The 22026-nt window shown below is 61.2% G+C and overlaps 1 protein-coding gene across 1 annotated transcript; it reads right to left on the bottom strand.

Annotated features, from left to right (window-relative positions):
• Window positions 1–94: 94 nt before the first annotated feature.
• On the bottom strand, window positions 95–21795 carry PPP1R10 (protein phosphatase 1 regulatory subunit 10). Its single transcript, XM_072847884.1, is given in 23 exon segments — window positions 95–1089; window positions 3030–3458; window positions 3554–3649; window positions 5848–5959; window positions 6154–6259; window positions 6261–6373; window positions 6472–6547; window positions 9111–9357; window positions 9456–9611; window positions 9707–9854; window positions 9952–10052; window positions 12960–13069; window positions 14219–14321; window positions 14457–14627; window positions 14720–14797; window positions 14895–14946; window positions 15990–16125; window positions 16253–16339; window positions 16427–16545; window positions 18844–18936; window positions 19323–19370; window positions 20661–21348; window positions 21776–21795. Coding segments are annotated over 19 exon segments (2538 nt in total). The 5' UTR covers window positions 16534–16545; window positions 18844–18936; window positions 19323–19370; window positions 20661–21348; window positions 21776–21795; the 3' UTR covers window positions 95–979.
• Window positions 21796–22026: the final 231 nt, after the last annotated feature.

Below are 22026 nucleotides of genomic sequence, written 5' to 3'. Positions count from 1 at the left end.
GGATTTACACCCCATAAGTGGGCATTTCTGCCCCATAAGTGGGTATTTACACCCCATAGACGGGTATTTTTCCCCATAGGCGGGTGTTTCTGCCCCATAGGCGGGTGTTTCTGCCCCATAGGTGGACATTTACACACCACAGGCAGGTATTTCTGCCCTATAGGTGGATATTTTTCCCCACAGCTGGCTATTTCTCCCCATAGGCAGGTATTTGTGCCCCATAAGTGGGTATTTACACCCCATAGGCAGGTATTTCTGCCCCATAAGTGGCCATTTCTGCCTCACAGATGGGAATTTTTCTGCATGGCTGGGTATTTCTGCCCCATAGGCGGGTATTTCTGTCCCATAAGTAGGTATTTCCGCCTATAGGTGGATATTTCTGCCCCATAGGTGGGAATTTTTCCCCATGGCTGGGTACTTCTGCCCCGTGGGTGGGTATTTACGCCCCATAGTGGGCATTTCTGCCCCATGGGTGGGCATTTACGCCCCATAGTAGGTATTTCTGCCCCATGGGTGGGCATTTACGCCCCATAGTAGGTAGTTCTGCCCCCTAAGTGGATATTTCTGCCCCATAGTGGGTATTTCTGCCCCCTAAGCGGGTATTTCTGCCCCTAAGCGGGTATTTCTGCCCCATAGTGGGTATTTCTGCCCCCTAAGCGGGTATTTCTGCCCCATAGTGGGTATTTCTGCCCCCTAAGCGGGTATTTCTGCCCCCTAAGCGGGTATTTACACCCCTCGGGGGCAGGGTGGGGGATGGTATTTGCGCCCTGGGGGGAAGGGAGGGTGGGGAGGGGAATTCCCATTCAGCGCCGGGAGGGGAGGGGAGCATCACGGAGGCCTCACAGAAGCCATAAAGTTGGCGGCTGCAGCGCGAGTCTGAGAGGAGGAAGAGGAGAGGAAGGGGAGGAAGAGGGAGGAGGAGGAGGAGGAGGAGGAGGAGGCGGCGGCGGCGGCGCGGGAGGAAGGGCGGCGGCGGGCGCTACGGCAGGGGCGGCCCGTTGACGCCGGGGTGGTAGAAGGCACAGTTGTTCTCGTACCTGCAGCTGCCCTTCAGCATGAAGTGGCGACAGACGGCGCGGCTCGACATGTCTGCGTGAGAGAAAAGGGGGGGGGGAAGGCGCGTCAGGCGCCGGGCGCCCCGGCCCCACGGCGGCCCCACGGCGGCCCCACGGCGGTGGCTCTGGGAGAAATGGGGAGAGGGAGGCGGGGGGGGGGGAGTGGGGGAAGGGGGTGATGGGGTGGGGACGCGGACACACTCCCGGCCTCGCTTTTGTTGGGGGGGGGGGGGAAGTGGGGCAGCCGTGGGGCGGCAACGGGCCCCACGGCGAACTCCACTGGCCTGACCCTAAGAGCTGGGAGGGGGTGCGTCTATGGGGCTGTGCCCCCTGCTATGGGGCGGCGGCGGAGCCCCACGGCGCCGGTCTAACACCGGCTGGAGCTATGGGGCCGGCTGGGGTTCTGGGGATGAGCCCCACGGCGCCCCGATCCCCCTCCGCACGGCGGGCGTGGGGCGGCTGCGGCTGTGGGGCTGGCTCCGGGCATGGGGCTGAGCCCCATAGCGCCCCGCTCCCTGCCCCACAGCCTGGCGCTGCAGCTGCTGCGGCCCCTATGGGGCTGACGCTCTATGGGGCGGCCGTGAGCCCCGCGGCGCCCCGATCCCTGCCCTAGAGCTTGGCCGTGGGGCTGGGCTGGTCCCTCTACGCCGCCGTGGGGCAGCGACAGAGCCCCACGGCGCCCGAGCCCCGCCTTAGGGGCTGGGCTGGTCCCTGTGCGCCACCGTGGGGCAGCCCCATAGATGCTGAGCTCTTCCTTGCCCCCTCCCGCCCCGGAGCTGGGGCGGCCGTGGGGCAGAGCGCCCCGGGCCCGGCCCTGCCACGCCGTGGGGTCCTGTGGGGTGGCCGTGGGGCGGCAAGGCAGCTCCCAGCATGCCTCAGTGCTGCCCTAGGGCTGGTTTTAGCTCCCAGCATGCCCTGCTGCCTGCCCTAGAGCTGCACTACAACTCCCAGCATGCCTCGGGGCCCGTCCTAGAGCTGCACTACAACTCCCAGCATGCCCTGCTGCCTGCCCTAGAGCTGGTTTTCTCTCCCAGCATGCCTCAGTGCTGCCCTACGGCTGCACTACAACTCCCAGCATGCCTTGCTGCCCCTCCTGGAGCCGCTCTTAACTCCCAGCATGCCTCAGTGCTGCCCCTCCTAGAGCTGCACTACAACTCCCAGCATGCCCTGCTGCCTGCCCTAGAGCCGCTCTCAACTCCCAGCATGCCTCAGGGCCTGCCCTATAGCTGGTTTTCTCTCCCAGCATGCCTCAGTGCTGCCCTAGGGCTGCACTACAACTCCCAGCATGCCTTGCTGCCCCTCCTGGAGCTGCTCTTAACTCCCAGCATGCCTCAGTGCTGCCCTAGAGCTGCCTGGGCCCGCACTACAACTCCCAGCATGCCTCAGTTGTGGCCTATAGCCGCTCTTAACTCCCAGCATGCCTCAGTGCTGCCCTAGGGCTGCACTACAACTCCCAGCATGCCTCGCTGCCCTCCTAGGGCTGCTCTTAACTCCCAGCATGCCTCAGTTGTGGCCTATAGCCGCTCCTAACTCCCAGCATGCCTCAGTGCTGCCCTAGGGCCGCTCTTAACTCCCAGCATGCCCTGCTCCCCTTCCTATACCTGCTCTTACCTCCCAGCATGCCTCAGTTGTGGCCTATAGCCGCTCCTAACTCCCAGCATGCCCTGCTCTCCCATACCTGCTCTTACCTCCCAGCATGCCTCGCTGCCCCGCCCGGGGGTGGGGGCTCCCCTCCCCCCCCTCCCCTCCCCTCCCCCCCTAGAGCCCCATGGGGGGCCGCCGCCAGTCGGGGCCCCTCCCCCAGGGCCCGGGGGGCTCGAGGGGCTGGAGGGGGTGGGGGTGGGGGTGGGGAGGGGGCTCCCCCCCCCGCCAGCGGGGCAGGAAGGGCGGGGGGCGGGGCGGGAGGGGGCACCCACGGGCCCCTCCCAGCCGGGGCCGGGCCCCCCAGAGCCAGGCCCCTCCCCCCGCATTTACCTCCTCCGTGGCCTCCGCCGTGGCCCCGGGGGTGGTCGCCGGGGTGGCCTCTGCCGTGATCGCCGTGGCTACCGGGGGGCCCCCCCCTTGCCGTGCCGCCGCCGCCGCCACTTCGGGGGCCCCCGTTGCGACCCCCTCCTCCTCCTCCTCCTCCTCCTCCGCCGCCGCCGCCGCCGCCGCGGCATCGGTACGGGGGTTCGGCGCCGCTACGGCCGCGGGGGCGGTGAAAAGGGCCCCCCCCGCGCATGCCGCCGCCGCCGCCGCCGCCGTGGGGGCCACCTCGGAGGGTCCCCCCCGTTTCCGGCGTCTCCCAAAAATCGCCGCCGCCGCCGCCGCGTTGAGGGGGGGGCGGCCCTAAAAGCCGGGGGCCGCCGGGGATCCCCGGACCGGGGGGGAGGCCGGGTCCCCCCCCGCCTGCGCCGTGGGGGCCTGTGGGGAGAGAAAGCAACAAACGGGGGGGTGAGGGGGCGGGGCGGTGGGGGTCCCCCGCGCCCCGCCGGCGTCCCCCGGGGGGTGGCACTTACCGGGCATGGGCCCCCCCGGCGGGAAGTGCTGCATGGCCTTGGGGCCGGGCGCGAAGCCGTTGGCCATGGGGCCGGGGCCCAGCAAGCCGTGGGGCACTGCGGGGACACAGAACAAAGGGGGGTTAATAAAGAGGGGGACCCCCCGACCCCCCGGGGCCCCCGAAGTCCCTGTGTCCCTGTGTCCCCAAAACACAGGGGACAGCGGCGCCCCCACGATGTCCCCGAGTTAAGGGGACGCCCCCCCCCCCCCCGCAGCACCCCAGGGGGGGACACGGTGGCCCCAAGGGTCCCCCGGAGCTTGTCCCCAAATTATGGGGACACTGAGGACCTCCCCCCGCCCCCCGGTGTCACCACGGAGGACGCGGTGTCCCCAAGCGCTTGTCACAAAACCGAGGGGACGCTGAGACCCCCCCCGGTGTCCCCTTTGGTCCCCAACTGTCCCCAGATGTTGTCCCCAAAGGGACCCCCAGTGTCATCCCAGAGGGGGGCACCGGGTGTCACCGGGCCGGGTCCCCCGGGGTCCCCCCCCTCCGTGTCACCTCCCACCAGAGAGGGGACAAGTCCCCAGGCTGAGGGGACCCCAATGTCCCCGTCCCCCCCCATGTCCCCAAACCCAGGGGACACCGGGGACACAGACACCGTGTCACCCCCGCCACAGGGGACACGTCGCTGGCAGGGCCCCAGCCCACGGGGACAGCTGGGGACACGCGTCACCTGTCCCCAAGCCACAGGGACCCCCCGCGATGGGGACGGGCCCTCGGCAATGCCCAGAGGACCCCAGTGTCACCCCACGTCCCCAAGGTGAGGGACCCCCCAGTGTCACCGCGGGCCACAGCTCAGAGCTGTCCCCAAATCAGGGGGACCCCCAGGGGAGGGGACAGGGTCCCTGGCACGGCCCCGAGCTGAGGGGACCCCCATGTCACAGCGGGGCAGGGACGGTGTCCCCCGGCGGGTCCCCCGGCCCAGGGCACCCCGATGTCCCCACTGGGGCGGGGGACGGTGTCCCCAGGCGTGTCCCCAAGCCAAGGGCACCCCCACATCCCCGTCAGGGCAGGGGACGCTGTCCCCAGCTGTCCCCTGGACGTGTCCCCAAGCCACGGGCAGCACCGTGTCCCTGCTGGGGCGGGGGACACTGTCCCCATTGTGTCCCCAAGCCACGGGCAGCCCCATGTCCCCACTGGGGCAGGGACAGTGTCCCCAAGCGTGTCCCCAGGCCAAGGGCACCCTGACATCCCCATCAGGGCACTGCACAGTGTCCCCAACTGTGTCCCCAAGCCACAGGCAGCCCCGTGTCCCCACTGGGGCAGGGGACAGTGTCCCTGAGTGTGTCCCCAAGCCAAGTGCAGCCCCGTGTCCCCACTGGGGTGGGGGACAGTGTCCCCATTGTGTCCCCAACTGTGTCCCCAAGCCACGAGCAGCCCCGTGTCCCCACTGGGGCAGGGACAGTGTCCCCAACTGTGTCCCCAAGCCAAGAGCACCCCGATGTCCCCGTCAGGGCACTGCACAGTGTCCCCAACTGTGTCCCCAACTGTGTCCCCAAGCCATGGGCAGCCCTGTGTCCCCACTGGGGCACGGACAGTGTCCCCAAGCATGTCCCCAAGCCAAGGGCACCCCGACATCCCTGTCAGGACACCATACAGTGTCCCCAACTGTGTCCCCAAGCGTGTCCCCAAGCCAAGTGCAGCCCCGTGTCCCCACTGGGGTGGGGGACAGTGTCCCCAACTGTGTCCCCAAGCCACAGGCAGCCCTGTGTCCCCACTGGGGCAGGGGACAGTGTCCCTGAGTGTGTCCCCAAGCCAAGAGCACCCCGATGTCCCCATCAGGGCACCATGCTGTGTCCCCAACTGTGTCCCCAAGCCATGGGCAGCCCCGTGTCCCCACTGGGGCAGGGGACAGTGTCCCCAAGCGTGTCCCCAAGCCAAGAGCACCCCGATGTCCCCGTCAGGGCACTGCACAGTGTCCCCAACTGTGTCCCCAACTGTGTCCCCACGTGTGTCCCCAAGCCAAGTGCAGCCCCGTGTCCCCACTGGGGCAGGGACAGTGTCCCCAAGCGTGTCCCCAAGCCACGGGCAGCCCCGTGTCCCCGCTGGGCACAGGGGACGCCGTCCCCAAGCGTGTCCCCAAGCCCAGACGTCCCCTCGGGGGCAGGAAGCAGCCTCCCCCTCCCCTCCGGGACATCCGTCCCCGCGACATCGTCGTCCCCAGGCGGCCGACGGGGGTGTCCCCGCCCCGCGTCCCCGCCGGTGTCCCCACCGGTGTCCCCGCCGGTGTCCCCGCCGGTGTCCCCCGCTCACCTCCGCCCGGCCCCGGCGGCTGAGCCTGCAGATTTCCCAAGAGATGTTTGATTTTATCCGAATAATCCGGTTGCTTCATCAATTCCTCTGCTTTGTGGGTGCTGGGCCCACCCTGGGGACACCAAAACCACAAGGGGGGGGGGAGGGGGAAAGTCAGTGACGGGGGAGGGGAAAAATAAAAAGGCGGGGGGGGGAACCCCCTTCCCCTCCCCAGCGCCGCCGCCGCCCCCCCCTTTTTGCTGTCAGCCCCCCGGGGGAGGAGGAGGAGGAGGAGGGGGGGGAGGAGGGGCGGCGGCGGGCGGTTACCATGATGGAGGGGAGGATCTCGTGCATGTTGAGGGGGGCGGGGGGCGCTGGTCCCTGGGGGCTTTTACCGGCCCCCACGCTCCCCATCAGGTTGGCCAGCACCGGGGAGTTTGGCTCCGGCGCCGCCGGCGTCCGGGGAGGGGGAGGAGGAGGAGGAGGAGGCGGCGGCGGCGCCGGTTTCCAATCCGTCGGGATAGGCGACCTCCTCGCCGGAGCAATCCTGGGGAGGGGAGAGAGAGGGGGTGAGGGGCGGAGGGGAGGGGGGGTGGGGGTGGGGGGGGGCTATGGCGGCGGGGCGCGGCGGGGCGGCGGCGCTACCTCGTCCAGGGGGATCAGTTTGGGCGGCAGCGGTTCGTAGGATTCCGGATCGGGTTCGTGGGGGCTGTCGGGGACGCTGGGGGGAGGGGGGGGAAGGGGAGGTCAGAGGTCAGCGGATCCCTGGGATCTGGGGCTCTGCGAGCTCTCCCCGGGGGGGGGCGGGGGGGCTGGGGGCCCAACAGCTTCCCCCCCCCCCCACCCCAAGTTGAGATCCTCAAATCCTGGGTGTGCCCCCCCCAGCACTGTGGATCCCCAGGGATCCCGTGTCCCTCCCCCAGCACTGTGGATCCCCAGGGATCCCCTGTCCCTCCCCCAGCACTGTGGATCCTCAGGGATCCCCGTGTCCCTCCCCCAGCACTGTGGATCCCCAGGGATCCCCTGTCCCTCCCCCAGCACTGCGGATCCCCAGGGATCCCATGTGTCCCCCCCAGCACTGTGGATCCCCAGGGATCCCCATGTCCCTCCCCCAGCACTGTGGATCCTCAGGGATCCCCGTGTCCCTCCCCAGCACTGTGGATCCTCAGGGATCCCCTGTCCCTCCCCAGCACTGTGGATCCTCAGGGATCCCGTGTCCCTCCCCCAGCACTGTGGATCCTCAGGGATCCTGTGTGTGTGTCCCAGGACTTTAGATCCTCAGGGATCCTGTGTCATGTCCTCCCCCATAAAGACTTTCAGTCCTCAGGGATCCATGTCCCTCCCCCAACACTTTGGATCCTCAGGGATCCTGTGTCATTCCCCTCCGCCCCCAAGACTCTGGATCCTCAGGGATCTTGTGCCATCCCCCCCCCCCCCCGTAAAGACTTTCAATCCTCAGGGATCCATGTCCCTCCCTCAACACTCTGGATCCCCAGGGATCCTGTGTGCGTGTCCCCCAACACTTTGGATCCTCAGGGATCCTGTGGCATGCCCTCCACCCCGTAAAGACTTTAGATCTTCAGGGATCCTGTGCCATTCTCCCCCCCCAAAGACTCTCAATCCTCAGGGATCCATGTCCCTTCCCCAACACTGTGGATCCTCAGGGATCCTGTGTCCATGTCCGCCCCCAAAGACTTTCAGTCCTCAGGGATCCATGTCCCTTCCTCAACACTCTGGATCCCCAGGGATCCTGTGTCATCCCTCCCCCCCCGTAAAGACTTTCAGTCTTCAGGGATCCATGTCCCTTCCCCAACACTGTGGATCCCCAGGGATCCTGTGTGCGTGTGTCCCAAGACTGGATCCTCAGGGATCCTGTGTGTGTGTCCCCCTGTCCCCCAAGACCTTGGATCCTCAGGAATCCGTGTCCCTCCCCCAACACTGTGGATCCTCAGGGATCCTGTGTCCCTCCCCCCCAAGACTCTGGATCCTCAGGGATCGTGTGTGTGTGTGACCCCCCTACTTGGGATCCACAGGGATCCCGTGTTCCTCCCCAAAAGACTCTGGATCCTCAGGGATTCTGTGTGTGTGTCGTCATCCCCAAGACTTGGGATCCTCAGGGATCCTGTGTCTTTCTCCCCTAAGACTCCGGATCCTCAGGGATCCTCTGTGTGTGTCCACCCACGACTTTGGATCCTCAGGGATCCCACAGCTCCAGAAGGCTCCTCCAGACACCAGATCCTTGGGGATCCCAGGAGATTCAGGCCCCAGCTATCTGCACCCCCCACCCGACTTTGGATCCGTGGGGAGCTGGGTCCTGAAAACCTCCCATTCGGCTCTGGATCCTCAGAGATCCCTGGGGATCCGGGCCCCCACAACCCTCCCCCCCGCCCCCGCATTAGATCCTCACAGATCCCAAGGGATCTGGGCCCGGAAAACCTCCCCTTGGGCTCAGGATCCTCAAGAGATCCCACAGGATCTGGGCCCTGAAAACCTCCCCTGAAAGGCTCTAGATCCTCAGGGATCCTGGAAGACTTGGGGCCCAGAGATCGGCTCCCCCTTGCAGACCCCCAAAGATCCCAGAGGATCTGGGTTCCAGCAACCTCCCCCTGGGCACTAGATCCACAGAGATCCCAGGGGATCCAGACTCTGCCCAGCCCCTGGATCCCTATAGATCCTCGCACCAGGGGCAATGATCCTGGGGGGACCGGGGCTCCCACGACCCCCCCGTGAGGCTGCGCAGCTCCTGCCCGGCCTCCAGCGGCAGATCCGCAGGGATCCCGGGGACACCCGGCTCCAGATCCCAAGGGATCCCAGGGATCTGAGCTGCAGGCACATCCCCCAGTCCCGGGCACAAGGATCCCCGAGGCCGCACCATGAAGATGCCTCGCGCGTGGCCCGTCTCCAGGAATCCCCTGGCTCCGCTGAGTGGATCCAGAGGATCTGGGCTCCCCCCAGGCTCCGGATCCTCGGGGATCCGGGGTGATCCCAGCTCCATCGCCCTCCCACGTGCCATCTCCACCCAGGACACCTCCGTGGATCCTCACCGCTGGGGAGGATCGACTCCATCGATCCTGGGGACGGGGATCAGGGCGCTGGGGATCCCCCCCCGCCCCCAAGCCCCCATCCAAGGGATCCCCTGGGGCGATCCGCTTCCCAAGCGGATCGAAAGGGGAGGGCGGCTCTAGCACCTCCTCGCAAGGAGAAGGGGAACGCACGGCTCCGAGTCCGGTATCGAGGACCGACCCTTCCCCGGGCTGACAGGAGATCCCCAGGGATCGACTCACCTCTCCTTAGACAAAAAGATCTCCTGCAAGATCCCTTTCTCCCTCTCGGCCTGGGTGAAGCGTTCCCGGCTGCCGCTGCCCGGCACCACGAGGGGAGCGGGGAGATCGAGGAGCTTGGGATAAACCCAGGGCACCTTCTCCTCCATGGCGTCGTGGCTGAGGCGGCGAGCCGTCTCGAAGGCCTGGCGATCCATCAGCATCTCCCGCTTGGCCGCTTCCCCAAAATCTTTGATCTTGTTGACGTTAACTGCCGGGAAGGGGACGCCGGCGTCAGCGCCGAAAGCTCGGGGACGCCGAGGACGCGCGCGCGTGGCGGGGGAGGGGAGGGGAAGGGACGGGGCTCACCTCGTTCGGTCTCGTCCAGTTCGAAGTAGAAGTATTCGCGGAGTTTGCTCTCCTCCGGCCAACTCACCGTTTTCTTTTTCCGCCCTTTTTTGGTGAGCTGGCCGCTTTCCGCCGCGTTTTCGGCCGTTTTGGCGTCGCCGCTCGTCTCCGCCGAACCTACGGGAGGATCCCAGAGGGGCTCAGCACCCATATTAACCCCCCCGCTCCACAGTTCCCCCCCCCCCCCGCCTCCTTTTTTTAATCCCACTTACCTGTCTCCATCGGTTCCGGCACTTCCACGGCCGGCACCGGCGTGCCGGGTCGATCCGTCTCCATCGGCTCCGACGCGGCGGTGGGCTCCGGGGAGGAGGGTTTGGCGGAGCTGGCTTCGGGAGCCGGCTTCCCCTCGAAGGGGCTGGGCTGGGGGGGGGGAGGAGAGGGTGGTTATTATTTGGGGGGGGAGGGGGACACCCCGATACGCGGGGAGGGGACCCCGCTATCCGGGGAGACTCCTCACCTTGGCGGCGGTGGGGGACAGCACCTTCTTCTTCTTCTTGATCTTGATGCCGGGGATGGGAGCGGAGTTGAGGGCGTCGAGGAAGCCCAGGCCTTCCATGGCTGCGGGAAGGAGGGGAGGTGTCACCCAAAGGCGCCCCCCCCCCAAAAAAAAGGCACCCAAAAGATAGGCGGGTGGCCCCAAAAAAGGCACCCGATCGTCCTGCAAAAATTGTGCCCCCAAAAGGGAACTCGTTGTCCGCTCAAAAGGTATCCAAGGGGTCCCCACAAATGCATCCAAGGGGTCCCTAAAACAGCACCCAGAAGTGGCCCAAAAAAGGGACCCCGTTGTCCTCAAAGTCCCCCCCCAAAAGCAAAGTGTCCCCCAAAAGGCACCCAAAATGTCCTTCAAAAAGGGACCCAAGTGTCCCCCAAAAAGGCACCCAAAATGTTCCCCAAAAAAGGCAAAGTGTCCCCCAAAAAGGAACCCAAGGTGTCCCCAAAAAGGCACCCCAAAGTCCCCCAAAATAGCACCCCAAAGTCTCCCCAAATAGCACCCCAAAGTCCCCCCAAAACGGCACCCAAGGTGTCCCCAAAAATGCATCCAAGGGGTCCCTAAAACAGCACCCAAAAGTGGCCCAAAAAAGGGACCCCGTTGTCCTCAAAAAGGCACCCAAAGTGTCCCCCCAAAAGTCCCCCCAAAAAAGCAAAGTGTCCCCAAAATGGCACCCAAAAGTCCCCAAAATGGCACCCAAGTGTCCCCCCAAAAATGCACCCAGTTGTCCTGAAAATGGCACCCAAGGTGTCCCCAGAACAGCACCCAGAGTCCCCCCAAATTGTCCCCAAGTGCCACCCAAAGCGTCCCCCAAAAAAGACACCCAAATGTTCCCAAAGGCACCCAAAGTGTCCCCAAAAAAGGCAGTGTCCCCAAAAAACATCCGTGTCCCCCAAAAAAGGCACCCACTTGTCCCCAAGACACCCAAAGCGTCCCCAAAAAAGGCGCCTGAAGCGTCCCCAAAGAAGGCACCAAAAATGTCCCCCAAAAAAGGCAAAGTGTCCCCCAAAAAGGCACCCAAGCGTCCCCAAAACAGCACCTAAATTTCCCCAAAAATGCACCCAAAGTGTCCCCCCAAAAAGGCACCCAAAGTGTCCCCAAAAATACATCCAAAATGTCCCCAAAAGGACACCCAAGTGTCCCCAAAGGCACCCAAAGTGTCCCCAAAAAAGGCACCCAGCGTCCCCCAAAAAGTCACCCCAAATGTCCCCAAAATGGCACCCAAAGTGTCCCCAAAAAATGCACCCAATTGTCTCCCAAAAGGCACCCACTGTCCCCCCAAAAAGGGACCCAGTGTCCCCAAAAAGGCACCCAAGTGTCCCCAAAAAAGGCACCCAAAATGGCACCAAACTGTCCCCAAAAAAGGCACCCAAAGTGTCCCTCAAAAATGGCACCCAGTTGTCCCCAAAGACACCCAAAGTGTCCCCAAAAGGCACCCAGTGTCCCCCAACAATTGTCCCCAAAGTGTCCCCCAAAAAAGGCACCCAAAGTGTCCCCAAAAAGGCACCAAGTGTGCCCCAAACAGCACCCAAAAGGTCCCCAAAAAAAGGCACTCAGTGTCCCCAAAACAGCACCCAAAGTGTCCCCCAAAAAAGCACCCAAGTGTCCCCAAAAAGGCACCCAGAGGGTCACCCAAACAGCACCCAAAGTGTCCCCCAAAAAAAGCACCGAGATTGTCCCCAAAACAGCACCCAGGGTCCCCAAAAAAAGGCACCCAAAGGGTCCCCAAAGACACCCAAAGGGTCCCCAAAAAAGGCACCCAAAACGTCCCCCAAAAAGCCATCCAAAATGTCCCCCAAAATGCCACCCAGTGTCCCCAAAAAAAGGCACCCAAGGTGTCCCCAATAAAGCACCCAGTGTCCCCCAAAAAAGCACCCAGTGTCCCCCAAAAAAAGCACCCAAGTGTCCCCAAAATGGCCCCCAAAGAGCACCTGGGTGTCCTCAAAATGGCACCCAAAGTGTCCCCCCAAAAAGCACCGAGATTGTCCCCAAAACAGCACCCAGTGTCCCCAAAAAAAGGCAGAGCCCCCCCAAAATGCAGCCAATTGTCCCCAAAAAGGCACCCAAGTGTCCCCCAAACAGCATCCAAAATGGCACCCAAAGTGTCCCCCAAAAAAGGCAGTGTCCCCAAAACGGCACCCAAAAAGTCCCCAAACAGCACCCGGATGTTCCCAAAATGGCACCCAAGTGTCCCCAAAGAGCACCCGAGGGTCCCAAATGGCACCCAGGTGTCCCCAAAATGGCACCCAGGGTCCCCAAAGAGCACCCGAGGGTCCCAAATGGCACCCAGGTGTCCCCAAAATGGCACCCAGGGTCCCCAAAGAGCACCCGAGGGTCCCAAATGGCACCCAGGTGTCCCCAAAATGGCACCCAGGGTCCCCAAAGAGCACCCGAGGGTCCCAAATGGCACCCAGGTGTCCCCAAACAGGACCCAAAGCGTCCCCAAAATGGCATCCAAAGTGTCCCCCAAAGAGTGCCTGGGTGTCCCCAAAGAGCACCCAAGTGCTCCCAAACGGCACCCAAAGTGGCCCCAGATGGCACCCAAAGTGCCCCCAAACAGCACCCAGGTGTCCCCAAAGGGCACCCAGGCGCTCCCAAATGGCACCCAAGTGTCCCCAAACGGCACCCAAGTGTCCCCAAAGAGGACCCAGGTGCTACCAAACGGCACCCAAGTGTCCCCAAACGGCACCCAAGTGTCCCCAAACGGCACCCAAGGGTCCCCAAACGGCACCCAGGTGCTCCCAAATGGCACCCAAGGTCCCCAAACGGCACCCAGGTGTCCCCAAACGGCACCCAGGTGCTCCCAAATGGCAGCCAGGTGTCCCCAAACGGCAGCCAGGTGCTCCCAAATGGCACCCAAGGTCCCCAAACGGCACCCAAGTGTCCCCAAACGGCACCCAAGGAGCCCACACAGCACCCAAGGACCCCACACAGCACCCAAGGTCCCCACACAGCACCCAGGGGTCCCCACTCACGCTGGGGGGGGATGATCTTGACTTTGATCTCCTTGGTGGCGTTGGGCGCCGTGTTCAGGGGTTTGTATTTCTTCTCGGCGGGAGGAACGTCCCCGGGAAGGGAGGAGAGGCTGCGGGAGGGGAGAGCGGCTCAGGCCCCGCCAGGGACCCCAAAACAGCCCCCGGCCCCCCAAAAAGCGGGGCAGAGTTGCCCAAAAATGGCCCTGAGGCCCCCCAAAAACAGCCCCGCGGCCCTCAAAAGCGGCCCCGAGCTCCTCAAAAATGGCGCCAAGGCAAAAGCAGCCCCGAGCCCCCCAAAAGCAGCCCCGAGTCCCCCAAAAGCAGCCCCGAGCCCCCCAAAAGGGTCAGAGTTCCTCAAATATAGCCCCAAGGCCCCCAAAACAGCCCCAAGCCCCCAAAAGCAGCCCTGAGCGCCCCAAAAAAGGGTCAGAGTTTCCCAAATATAGCCCCAAGCCTCTCAAGAGCGGCCCCCGAGGCCCTCAAAACAGCCCCCAGCCCCCCAAAAGCAGCTCTGAGCCTCCCAAAAAGGGTCAGAGTTGCCCCAAAATGGCCCCAAGTTCCCCAAAAATGGCCTCGAGCCCCCAAAAGCAGCCCCGAGGACCCAAAAACAGACCTGAGCCCCCCAAAAAAGGGTCAGAGTTCTGCAAATATGGCCCTAAATTCCCCAAAAATGGCCCCAAGCCCCCCAAAAGGTGCCGGGGCCCTCAAAAGCAGCCCCGAGCCCCCCAAAAGCAGCCTCGAGGCCCTCAAAAGCAGTCCCCAGTCCCCCAAAACAGCCCTGAACCCCCCAAAAGTGGGTCAGTGTTGCCCAAAAATGGCCCTGAGCCCCTGAAAATGGCCCCGAGGCCCCCAAAAGCAGCTGAGTCACCCCAAAAAGGGTCAAAGTTCCCCAAATATGGCCCAGAGTTCCCCAAAAATGGCCCCGAGGCCCCCAAAACAGCCCTCAGCTCCCAAAAGCGGGTCAGAGTTGCCCAAAAATGGCCCTGAGCCCCTAAAAATGACCCCGAGGCCCCCAAAAACAGCCCCCAGCCCCCAAAAAGGGTCAGAGTTCCCCAGAAATGGTCCTGACTTCCCAAAAACGGTCCCCATCCCCCAAAACAGCCCTAAGCTCCCCGAAAGTGGGTCAGAGCTGCCCAAAAATGGCCCTGAGCTCCCCAAAAGCAGCCCTGAGCCCCTCAAAAATGGCTCCAAGGCACCCCAAAGCAGCCCCCAGCCCCCCAAAAGAGCCCTGAGCCCCCCAAAAGCAGCCCCCGACTCACTTCTGCCTCTTTATGGGCATCGGTTTCAGGCTGTATTTATCAACGGTCGAAGACGAATTCATTTTCTTCACGGGCACTAACGAAGGCGTCTCCATTTCCAGCCCTGGTTTGGGGGCGGGGGGGGGGAACATCGTTAGTACGTCCCCTCGCAGCATCCCAAGAGCCACCGCAGCCCCTCCAAATTGCCTAAAAAACCCCCAAACAGCCCCAAAATCTGCGGGACGGAGGGGGGAATTACCGGTGGAGCGGAATTTGGCGTGGCTGGGAGCGGTGGTGCGCAGGGATTTGGGTTTCTCCCGCTTCTTCTCCAGCATCTCCTCGGTTTTAGCCTCGGTTTTGGCTTCTTGGGGTTTCTCTTGGACGGGCGTTTTGCTTTTATTTTCCTCTTTTCGCTTCTTTTTATCCCGTTCTGGGGGGAGAAAAAAGGTGGGAAAAAGGTGAGATGCTGGTGTTGGATTGAGGCGGGGGGGAGAAAAGGGGGCACGGGGGTGGGGGGCTCACCGGTCGGCTGGGTGCTGCTCTGGGAGCGGATGACACCCATCCAGTCACTGACGAGGATGGAGGCGAGGCGGCGCAGCTCTGCGGGAGAAAAGGGGTTAAGGAGGGATTTTTGGGGAATTCAGAAGGTTTTGGGGAGTCTGAAGGGGTTTTGGGGGGAGCGGGGGGGGGTGCTCACCTTCATCGTCGCTTGATTTGCTGAGCTGCTTCACCAGCTTGGCCGTGTTGTTCTGGAAAAGATGGGAGACATGGGGTGAGCGGCAGCGTGCTGGGGGGGGAAGGGACAAAAGGCACCCTGGGGGGGGACAAAAGCCACCCGGGGAGGGACAAAAGTCACTTTGGGGGAACAAAAGTCACCTGGGAGGACCCAAAAGCCACCCTGAGGGGACAAAAGTCATCTGGGGAGACCAAAAGCCATCCCAGGGGACATAAAAGCCACCCGGGGGGAACACCAAAAGCCACCCCGGGAGACAAAAACCACTCAGGGGACCCAAAAGCCACCCTGAGGGGACAAAAGTGACCTGGGGGGACACAAAAGCTGCCCCAGGGGACACAAAAACCAGCCTGGGGGGGGACCAAAAGCCACTCAGAGGACCCAAAAACCACCCTGAGGGGACAAAAGTCACCTGGGGGGATGCAAAAGCCACCCTACGGGAGACAAAAGCCACTCAGGGGACCCAAAAGCTATCGTGTGGGGACAAAAGCCACCCGGGGGGGACTAAAAGCCACCCGGGGAGACAAAAAACAGTCGGGGAACCCAACGGCCACCCTGAGACGACAAAAGTCACGCGGGGGGACACTAAAGCCACCCTTAGGGGGGACCAAAAGCCACCCTGGGAGACAAAAACCACCCTGAGGGGACAAAAGTCACCTGTGGGGGACACAAAAGCCACCCTAGGGGAGACAAAAACCACTCAGGGGACCCAAAAGCCACCCTGAGGGGACAAAAGTGACCTGGGGGGATGCAAAAGCCACCCCAGGGGACCCAAAAGCCACCCTGGGAGACAAAAAGAATCCGGGGGGATGCAAAAGCCACCGTGAGGGGACAAAAGTCACCTGGGGGGACACAAAAGCCACTTGGGGGGGGAATCAAAAGCCACCCAGGGAGACAAAAACCACCCCGAGGGGACAAAAGTCACCTGGGGGGGGACACAAAAGCCACCCTGGGGAGACAAAAACCACTCAGGGGACCCAAAAACCACCCTGTGGGACGTAAAGCCACCCCGGGGGGGACAAAAGTCATCCGGGGGGGGGACACGGAGGCCACCCCGACCTGTTTGAGGTGATCGACGGTGAGGGGTAGGTGCTGCAGGGTGAGGAGGATCTGCTGCAGGAAGGGGACGTTGTTGGAGGCTTTGGAACTGGTGAGCCACGTGTTGAGCAGTTTGTAACCCCCGATCCGGATAAATCTAAAGGGAAAAAAGAGGGAAAAATCCCTCAGGATCCGGGCAGGACGGGGTGAACCCCCCCCCCCCCCAAATCCTGCTCTCGCCTGGAGCCCCCCGATCCCCCCCCAGCCCGCTTCGCCGTTCTTACTTCGCCAGGATGTCCTGCGCCCGCGTCTGCAGCAAGATATTCAGGTAGATGCAGCGACTCACCATCTTCTGCGAGTCCTTCATTAGGCTGGTTAACGAGAAACGAGGCGTCAGGACCCCCCCACACGCACGTCGCGGTGACATCGGGGGGACAGGGGACGTTTTGGGGACTCACTTGAAGATTTTGCTGATGCCTTCCGTGCTCTTGACCTCGCCATCGCGGCCCAGGAAGCAGTCCAAGCCCTTGAGGAGCTCCTTGGGGTCGATGGGGCCTGAGCCCATGGCAGAAAAGCCCTGGGGGGGGAGGGGAAAAAAGGAGAAGGGGGGGTTAGGACAGCGGTGACAACGCCGTGTCCCCCCCCCCGGCTCTGTGTCCTTCCCCCCCCCCCGTGATTTTTGTCCCCTTTGAGAAGGTGACAATGACAAATCCATCCTTGGAAACATTCTTGACCCCCAAAAGGGGGAAATCGCCCCCAAAATACGGCGCTCACAACCTGGGGGGGGGGGGGGTGTCCGAGGGACACGCGGGGGGGTGGCACCCCCCCACTGAGGTGACACGGCGGTGACAAAGTGGCCCCTGCTTGTGGTTTTTAATCGGCGCTGTCACCCCAGGGGACGGCGGGTTCGGGTCACGCCGGGGGGCAGAGCCCCCAGAGCAGGGTGAGGGTTGGGGGGGGTCACAGCACCCCCACTTTTAACCACATGACCCCCTGCCCCCCCCCTTCCCCGTTTTACCCCAAGGATTAATTAACGAGTCGGCGCTTAACGAGGCGCAGAGGCCGAGGCGATGAACGCAAGGACGGCGGCGCAAGGGAGAGGGGGACAGCGGTGACGGCGCAAAATTTGGGGGGTGTTGCCACACCCCCCCTCCATCCGGGGCGCAATTAAATCCGACAGCTAACGAATTAAGCATTAATTAGCAGGTTAATAATTAGGGCCAGCGCCCCACTAACGACGCGGTGCCCATCACGTCCCTGACCCAGATCCAGCCTGGCCCACCGAGGGGGGATTTCATCCTCCTGACGTCAACCAGCTTCTTAATCATCGCTAATTAAAAGCTTCTCCGGCTTAATTACGCCCCAGCTTTGCTAACGAAGGCGGAAAGGCGGCGGCTGCGAGGAGCTGGGCTGCTTTTTGGGGGGGGGTGTGGTGTGAAAACACCCCCAAAACGCCGCCAATTTGGAGGGGGTGAAAAACACCCCAAAATACCAATATTTGGCTGGGAGGGGGGTGGCACCCAGCCGCCATTTTCTCTTCGTGGTGAAGACTTAACGAGCCGGGACTTCGTTAAGTCTTGCCCCCCTCCCAGGTTAATTAAAGGATACAGGCGGCGAGCCCCCCCCTCCTTCTTGGGGGGGATTTTTTTTTTTGGGGGGGGTCAGTGAGCCAGGCACGAGCCGCCCCTCTGCAAAGACACAAGAGCAAGTTAATTCGAGCACAAAACCCCCCAAAATATTCCACACACCCCCCCCCCCCCAAGAAAAAATACAATTAAGGGGGAGGGAGGCAACTTATTTTAACCCCAAATTAGGGGTTTTTTTAAGCACAAAAGTCCTTCGTAACCTTTGACCCCCCCCTCGGCCTAGTGGCTGATGGGGGTGGGGGGGCAGGACATGGGGTGTCGTGTCCCCCCCTTGGTGCCGAGGCCACCGCCCGGGCCCTGGGTTGGGGAGGGGGGGGGCTTTGTGCCCTCCCCCCCACCCCCCAAAAGAATTTGGGGGTTTACCCCCCATTTTGGGGTCGCCCCCACCATTTTGGGGGGGGTCACATAGAAACAAACACCGACCCGACAGCTCCCAGCTCCCCCCCCGTCAGGGTGAAGCCGCTTCGATACCACCGAGGGGGTGAAAGGGGTACGGGGGGGGGACCCCAAAAAGCACCAAGCCCCCTCAAGGGGGTAAATCACCTCTTGGGGGTGGGGGCAAATCCCACCCCCCCAAAATTAAGGGGGCTTAGCCTGGTCCGGCCCTGCCAGCAACCAGCCGCAGGAAGGCCTGACACCCCCCCACCGCATTTTGACGCCGCTTTTGCTCATTTTTTCCCCAAAAAAGCAACTTTTTGGGGAGCCTGCACCCCGGTTTTGGCAGGGGAGGACAAAGGGAGGGGTCACACGGACCCCGAAACCGCAGGTGAAGGTGGGGGGCTGCCCGCTGTGGCCCCCCCCACCCCACACCCCCAAGGGGAAATGCTACCACTGGGAAGAAAAAGCCTCTCCCCCCGCGCACGGCGGGCTTAATTTGGGGCGAAATTAATAAAAAAGTCAGCATTTTATCAACAAAATGGACTCTTTTTCCCAAATTTCTCTGCTTTTAACCAAAATCCTTCCCATTTGGGTGTCGAGTGTTTAGCCGGAGCAGGGAAGGGAAGGGAAGGGGGGGGGGGGGGGGGGGGCAGAAAAAAAAAAACCCAGCTCCCGACCCAGCGCAGCATCCGCATGCACCGGGAGACGGATGGTAAAGCCAAAAAAAAAACCCAAAAAAAAAAAAAAAGGGAGATTTGGGTTTGTTTTTTTTTTTTAATTAAAAAAAAAAAAACTAGATAAAAATGAAGGTTGTGAAATGTAATTAAGACCAGAAAGGTTTTTTTGCTTACCCGGCGGGTTGCGGTTGTTCCCCTCCCTTTTGCTGAAGTAAAACCAAGTTCCCTTCGCTTCCTAAAGCCTGCACCGCACACAGCACCTCCGCGCTGCCAAAACGGGGCAAATTCATCGCAAATGGGGAAAAAAAAAAATTTGAGCACTTTTGGGGTGCGCGCCCCCCCCCAAAAAAGTCTCTTTTTTGGGGTTGGTTTTTTGTTTTTTTTTTTTTTTTTGGGGGGGTGAAGCCCAGTGATAGCATTTCCCTGTCACGATAAATTCAAGGTTATAAGTTGCTTGAGGCCGCTGGATTTTCCCTCCCCACATACCCCCCCCGCCCCCCTCAAAACCGCCCCCCCCAAACCCACCGGGGGAAAGGGGGGGGGGTCCCCAAAAAAAAAAGAAGGAGGGAAAGGGAAAAGGGAAAAGGGGGGGGGTTAAAAAAAAAACCATCTTGTTTTCGGGGAGGAAAAAGGGGATTTTTGGCACAACCTACAAAAGAAGCAGCGGCCCGCAGGGTCCTACTCTGTACGGCACCGGGATCCTGCGGACGAAAGCCGGAGGGGGTACGGTTAGAGTGGGATTTTGGGGGGTCAGGATAAATTTGGGGGGATAAGGAAGGGGAAAATATGGGGGCCCCCAGGCAGCGGCGCGGTGGGAGGGGTTTGCCGGGAGCCGGTTGCATCAGCCGCGGCCAACGGCGAGGCCCAGGCGCCATTTTAGAAGCCGAAAAACTAAAAACCAAAATGGGGGGTTTGGGAGGGGTGGGGGAGGTTGGGAGGGGGGATACACACATAAATATAAATATAACGACCCCCCCCCCCCCCCAAAAATCCCGCCGCCGCCCCCGCCACCGCGCGACACCTACGCCAATTAAAATTAGAACGATTAAATCCGCGTGGATTAAAGGGTTTGGGGACCCCCCCCTCCCCTTTTTCTCCTCCGAATGCAAACGGGGTCCCCCCCCCCCCATCCCGAGGGGGGGCCCAACCTGTAACGAAATAAATATCTATAAAAAGATTAAAAAAAAAAAAGGGGGGGGGGGGAAGGAGAAAAATGAGTAAAAAAATAATAAGACAAAGAGCGGGCAAGCGGCCGCGCCATCTTGGCCCCGAAGCTCCCCGAGTCGGGTTTATTTTGGGGGGGGGGGGTATTTTGGGGGATTTTTTAAAGCCAACCCTCTATTTTTTTTTTTTGCTCGAAAAAAAGCAAGTTTTGGGGTAAAGCTAAGCCTGCCTAGCAATCTTTATTGCTAGATTGCACCCCCCCCTTAGCCACCCTCCCCAAACCTCCTTCCTTCCTTCCCCCACCCCCAGCATTTTCTCTGCGCAAAAAACAATCCTAAAATGGCACCTAAAAAATAAAAATATAAAAGAAATCATTGTTTAACATTGAATTTGCAAAACTAAACACCCCCACCCCGCCGCCGCCGCCCCCCCATCCGATGCCTTTTAACAGCCGCCCCGCAATCTTTATGTACAGATTGCTCGCTCGGGTCCCCAATTTCCGTCTCCCCCGCAAAAAACCAAGCGATTTTGGGGTGATTTTCACCACTTTTGGGGTTGCTTTGCCCTTTTGCTTTTTGCGTGGGAGCTCATGAACCCTCCGCCACCGGCTCCCACGGCTTTTGGACCAAAATACCCCCCAATTTTACGGTTTAACCACCTTTTAGCAAAGCCTACGTCCTCCTCAAGCACACGGTTGGGGCTCTTCCTCCCATTATTTTTTTCTCTTTGGTACAAATAAAGCTGGGTTTTTTTGGATTTTTTTGCGGGTTTTTGTTTTTTTTTAAGGGGAGGGGGGGAATTCAGCTGGTTGAAAATTCAACACTTACTATCCAATTATTTTTCTCGCCGACGGCGCTTCAAGGTTTGGATTTTGGCATTGGTGGTGTTAATCAGAGGAAAAAAAGAATTGCTTTGGGTTTGGTCATGGCTTTCCAAAAAATGCAGCAACTTTTTTGTTTGTTTTGTTTGTTTTTCAGCTTGAGAAGGGTTATTTTGGAAGGGGGGGGGTTGTTCGTCTTGGGGTTGGGTTTTTTTCTTTTTTTCTCTGGGAGGGGGGTTTGGTCGAGCCTAAAGGATGGAAAAAATTTAAAAAAAAAAACCCAAAAACACAAAAAACCGAATAAAAAAAAAAAGTTGCTGGGCTTCCAAAAAAAAAAAAAAAACCAACCAAAAAAAAAGGGATTTGCGGGGGTTTTTTGCCTTTGTTTTTAAGAGGGAGGGGAGAAGAAGAGGGAGAATATGTTTTTAAAGTGGCGGTTTCCTTCGAGTTTGAAACGGCTTCGCAAGGACGGTCCAAAGGACGGAGGCTGCGATGGCGGCTCTTCCACGGCACCGGGATGGGAGCGGGAAGGGGGGGAAGAAAGCTCTTTCTTCCCTCTTTTTTTTTTTTTTGTATCGTTTTGTATGGTTTGTTTTTTTGTTTTTGTTTTTTTTTGTTTGTTTGTTTTGTTTGTTTTGTTTTTGTTTGTTTGTTCTCGTGGTAAAGGCGACGGCGTCTCTCAAGAGCAACCAAACCTGGAGCGGGGAAAGGAAGGAGGAAGGAGAAAAAAAAAGAAAAAAAAAGGGGGGTGGGGGCACAATAAATAAAAAAAAAAAATGGAAAAAAAATTAGAAGCAAAGAAGAAAGACACGAAATGATTAGCAGTCGTTATCCCCGGTGAGAGAATTTTAAACGGGGTGGGGGGCGGGGGGAGAGTGAAAAAAAAACCGAAGGAAATCGCCCTTGGAACGGGGGGCGGGAGGTTTCTCCTCAGCTCTGAGGAGAACGAAGGGCTGAAGGCCCCATCCGCCCCCCGGCGGGGCTGGGAACGGGGGGACGCCATTTTCTCCAGGCAAAGGGACGCTGGCCCTACAAAAGGGCCCCCCAGCGCCCAAAAAAGGGGGGAACCCCCCCCAACCGCCGCCCGCCGCCCCGCCGGGCCCGCCGGAGCTCTCTACTCACCTCCACCCAGCCCTCAGAATGGCGACGGTTAGCGCGGGCGGAGCCTTTTATACCCGGCCCCGCCCACAAGCCTCGCCACGCCCCCCCGCCGCGCGCTCGCCCCTCCCTCCACCGGCCCCGCCCGGGCTAACGTCACCGAGCTGCCCTACTGCGCCTGCGCCGAAGCCGCCGCACCGCCCCTCCCTCCGCCCTTCAGGCGCCGCCGCGCGCCCTTGCCCCTCGCCGCGCCTGCGCCGCCGCCGCCCTGCGCA

The sequence above is a fragment of the Ciconia boyciana genome, chromosome 29, assembly GCF_034638445.1.
Source record: "Ciconia boyciana chromosome 29, ASM3463844v1, whole genome shotgun sequence".
Taxonomy (NCBI): Eukaryota; Metazoa; Chordata; class Aves; order Ciconiiformes; family Ciconiidae; genus Ciconia; species Ciconia boyciana.
Note: the sequence above shows the minus strand (reverse complement) of the source record. Positions and strands in the feature narration are given on the sequence as shown.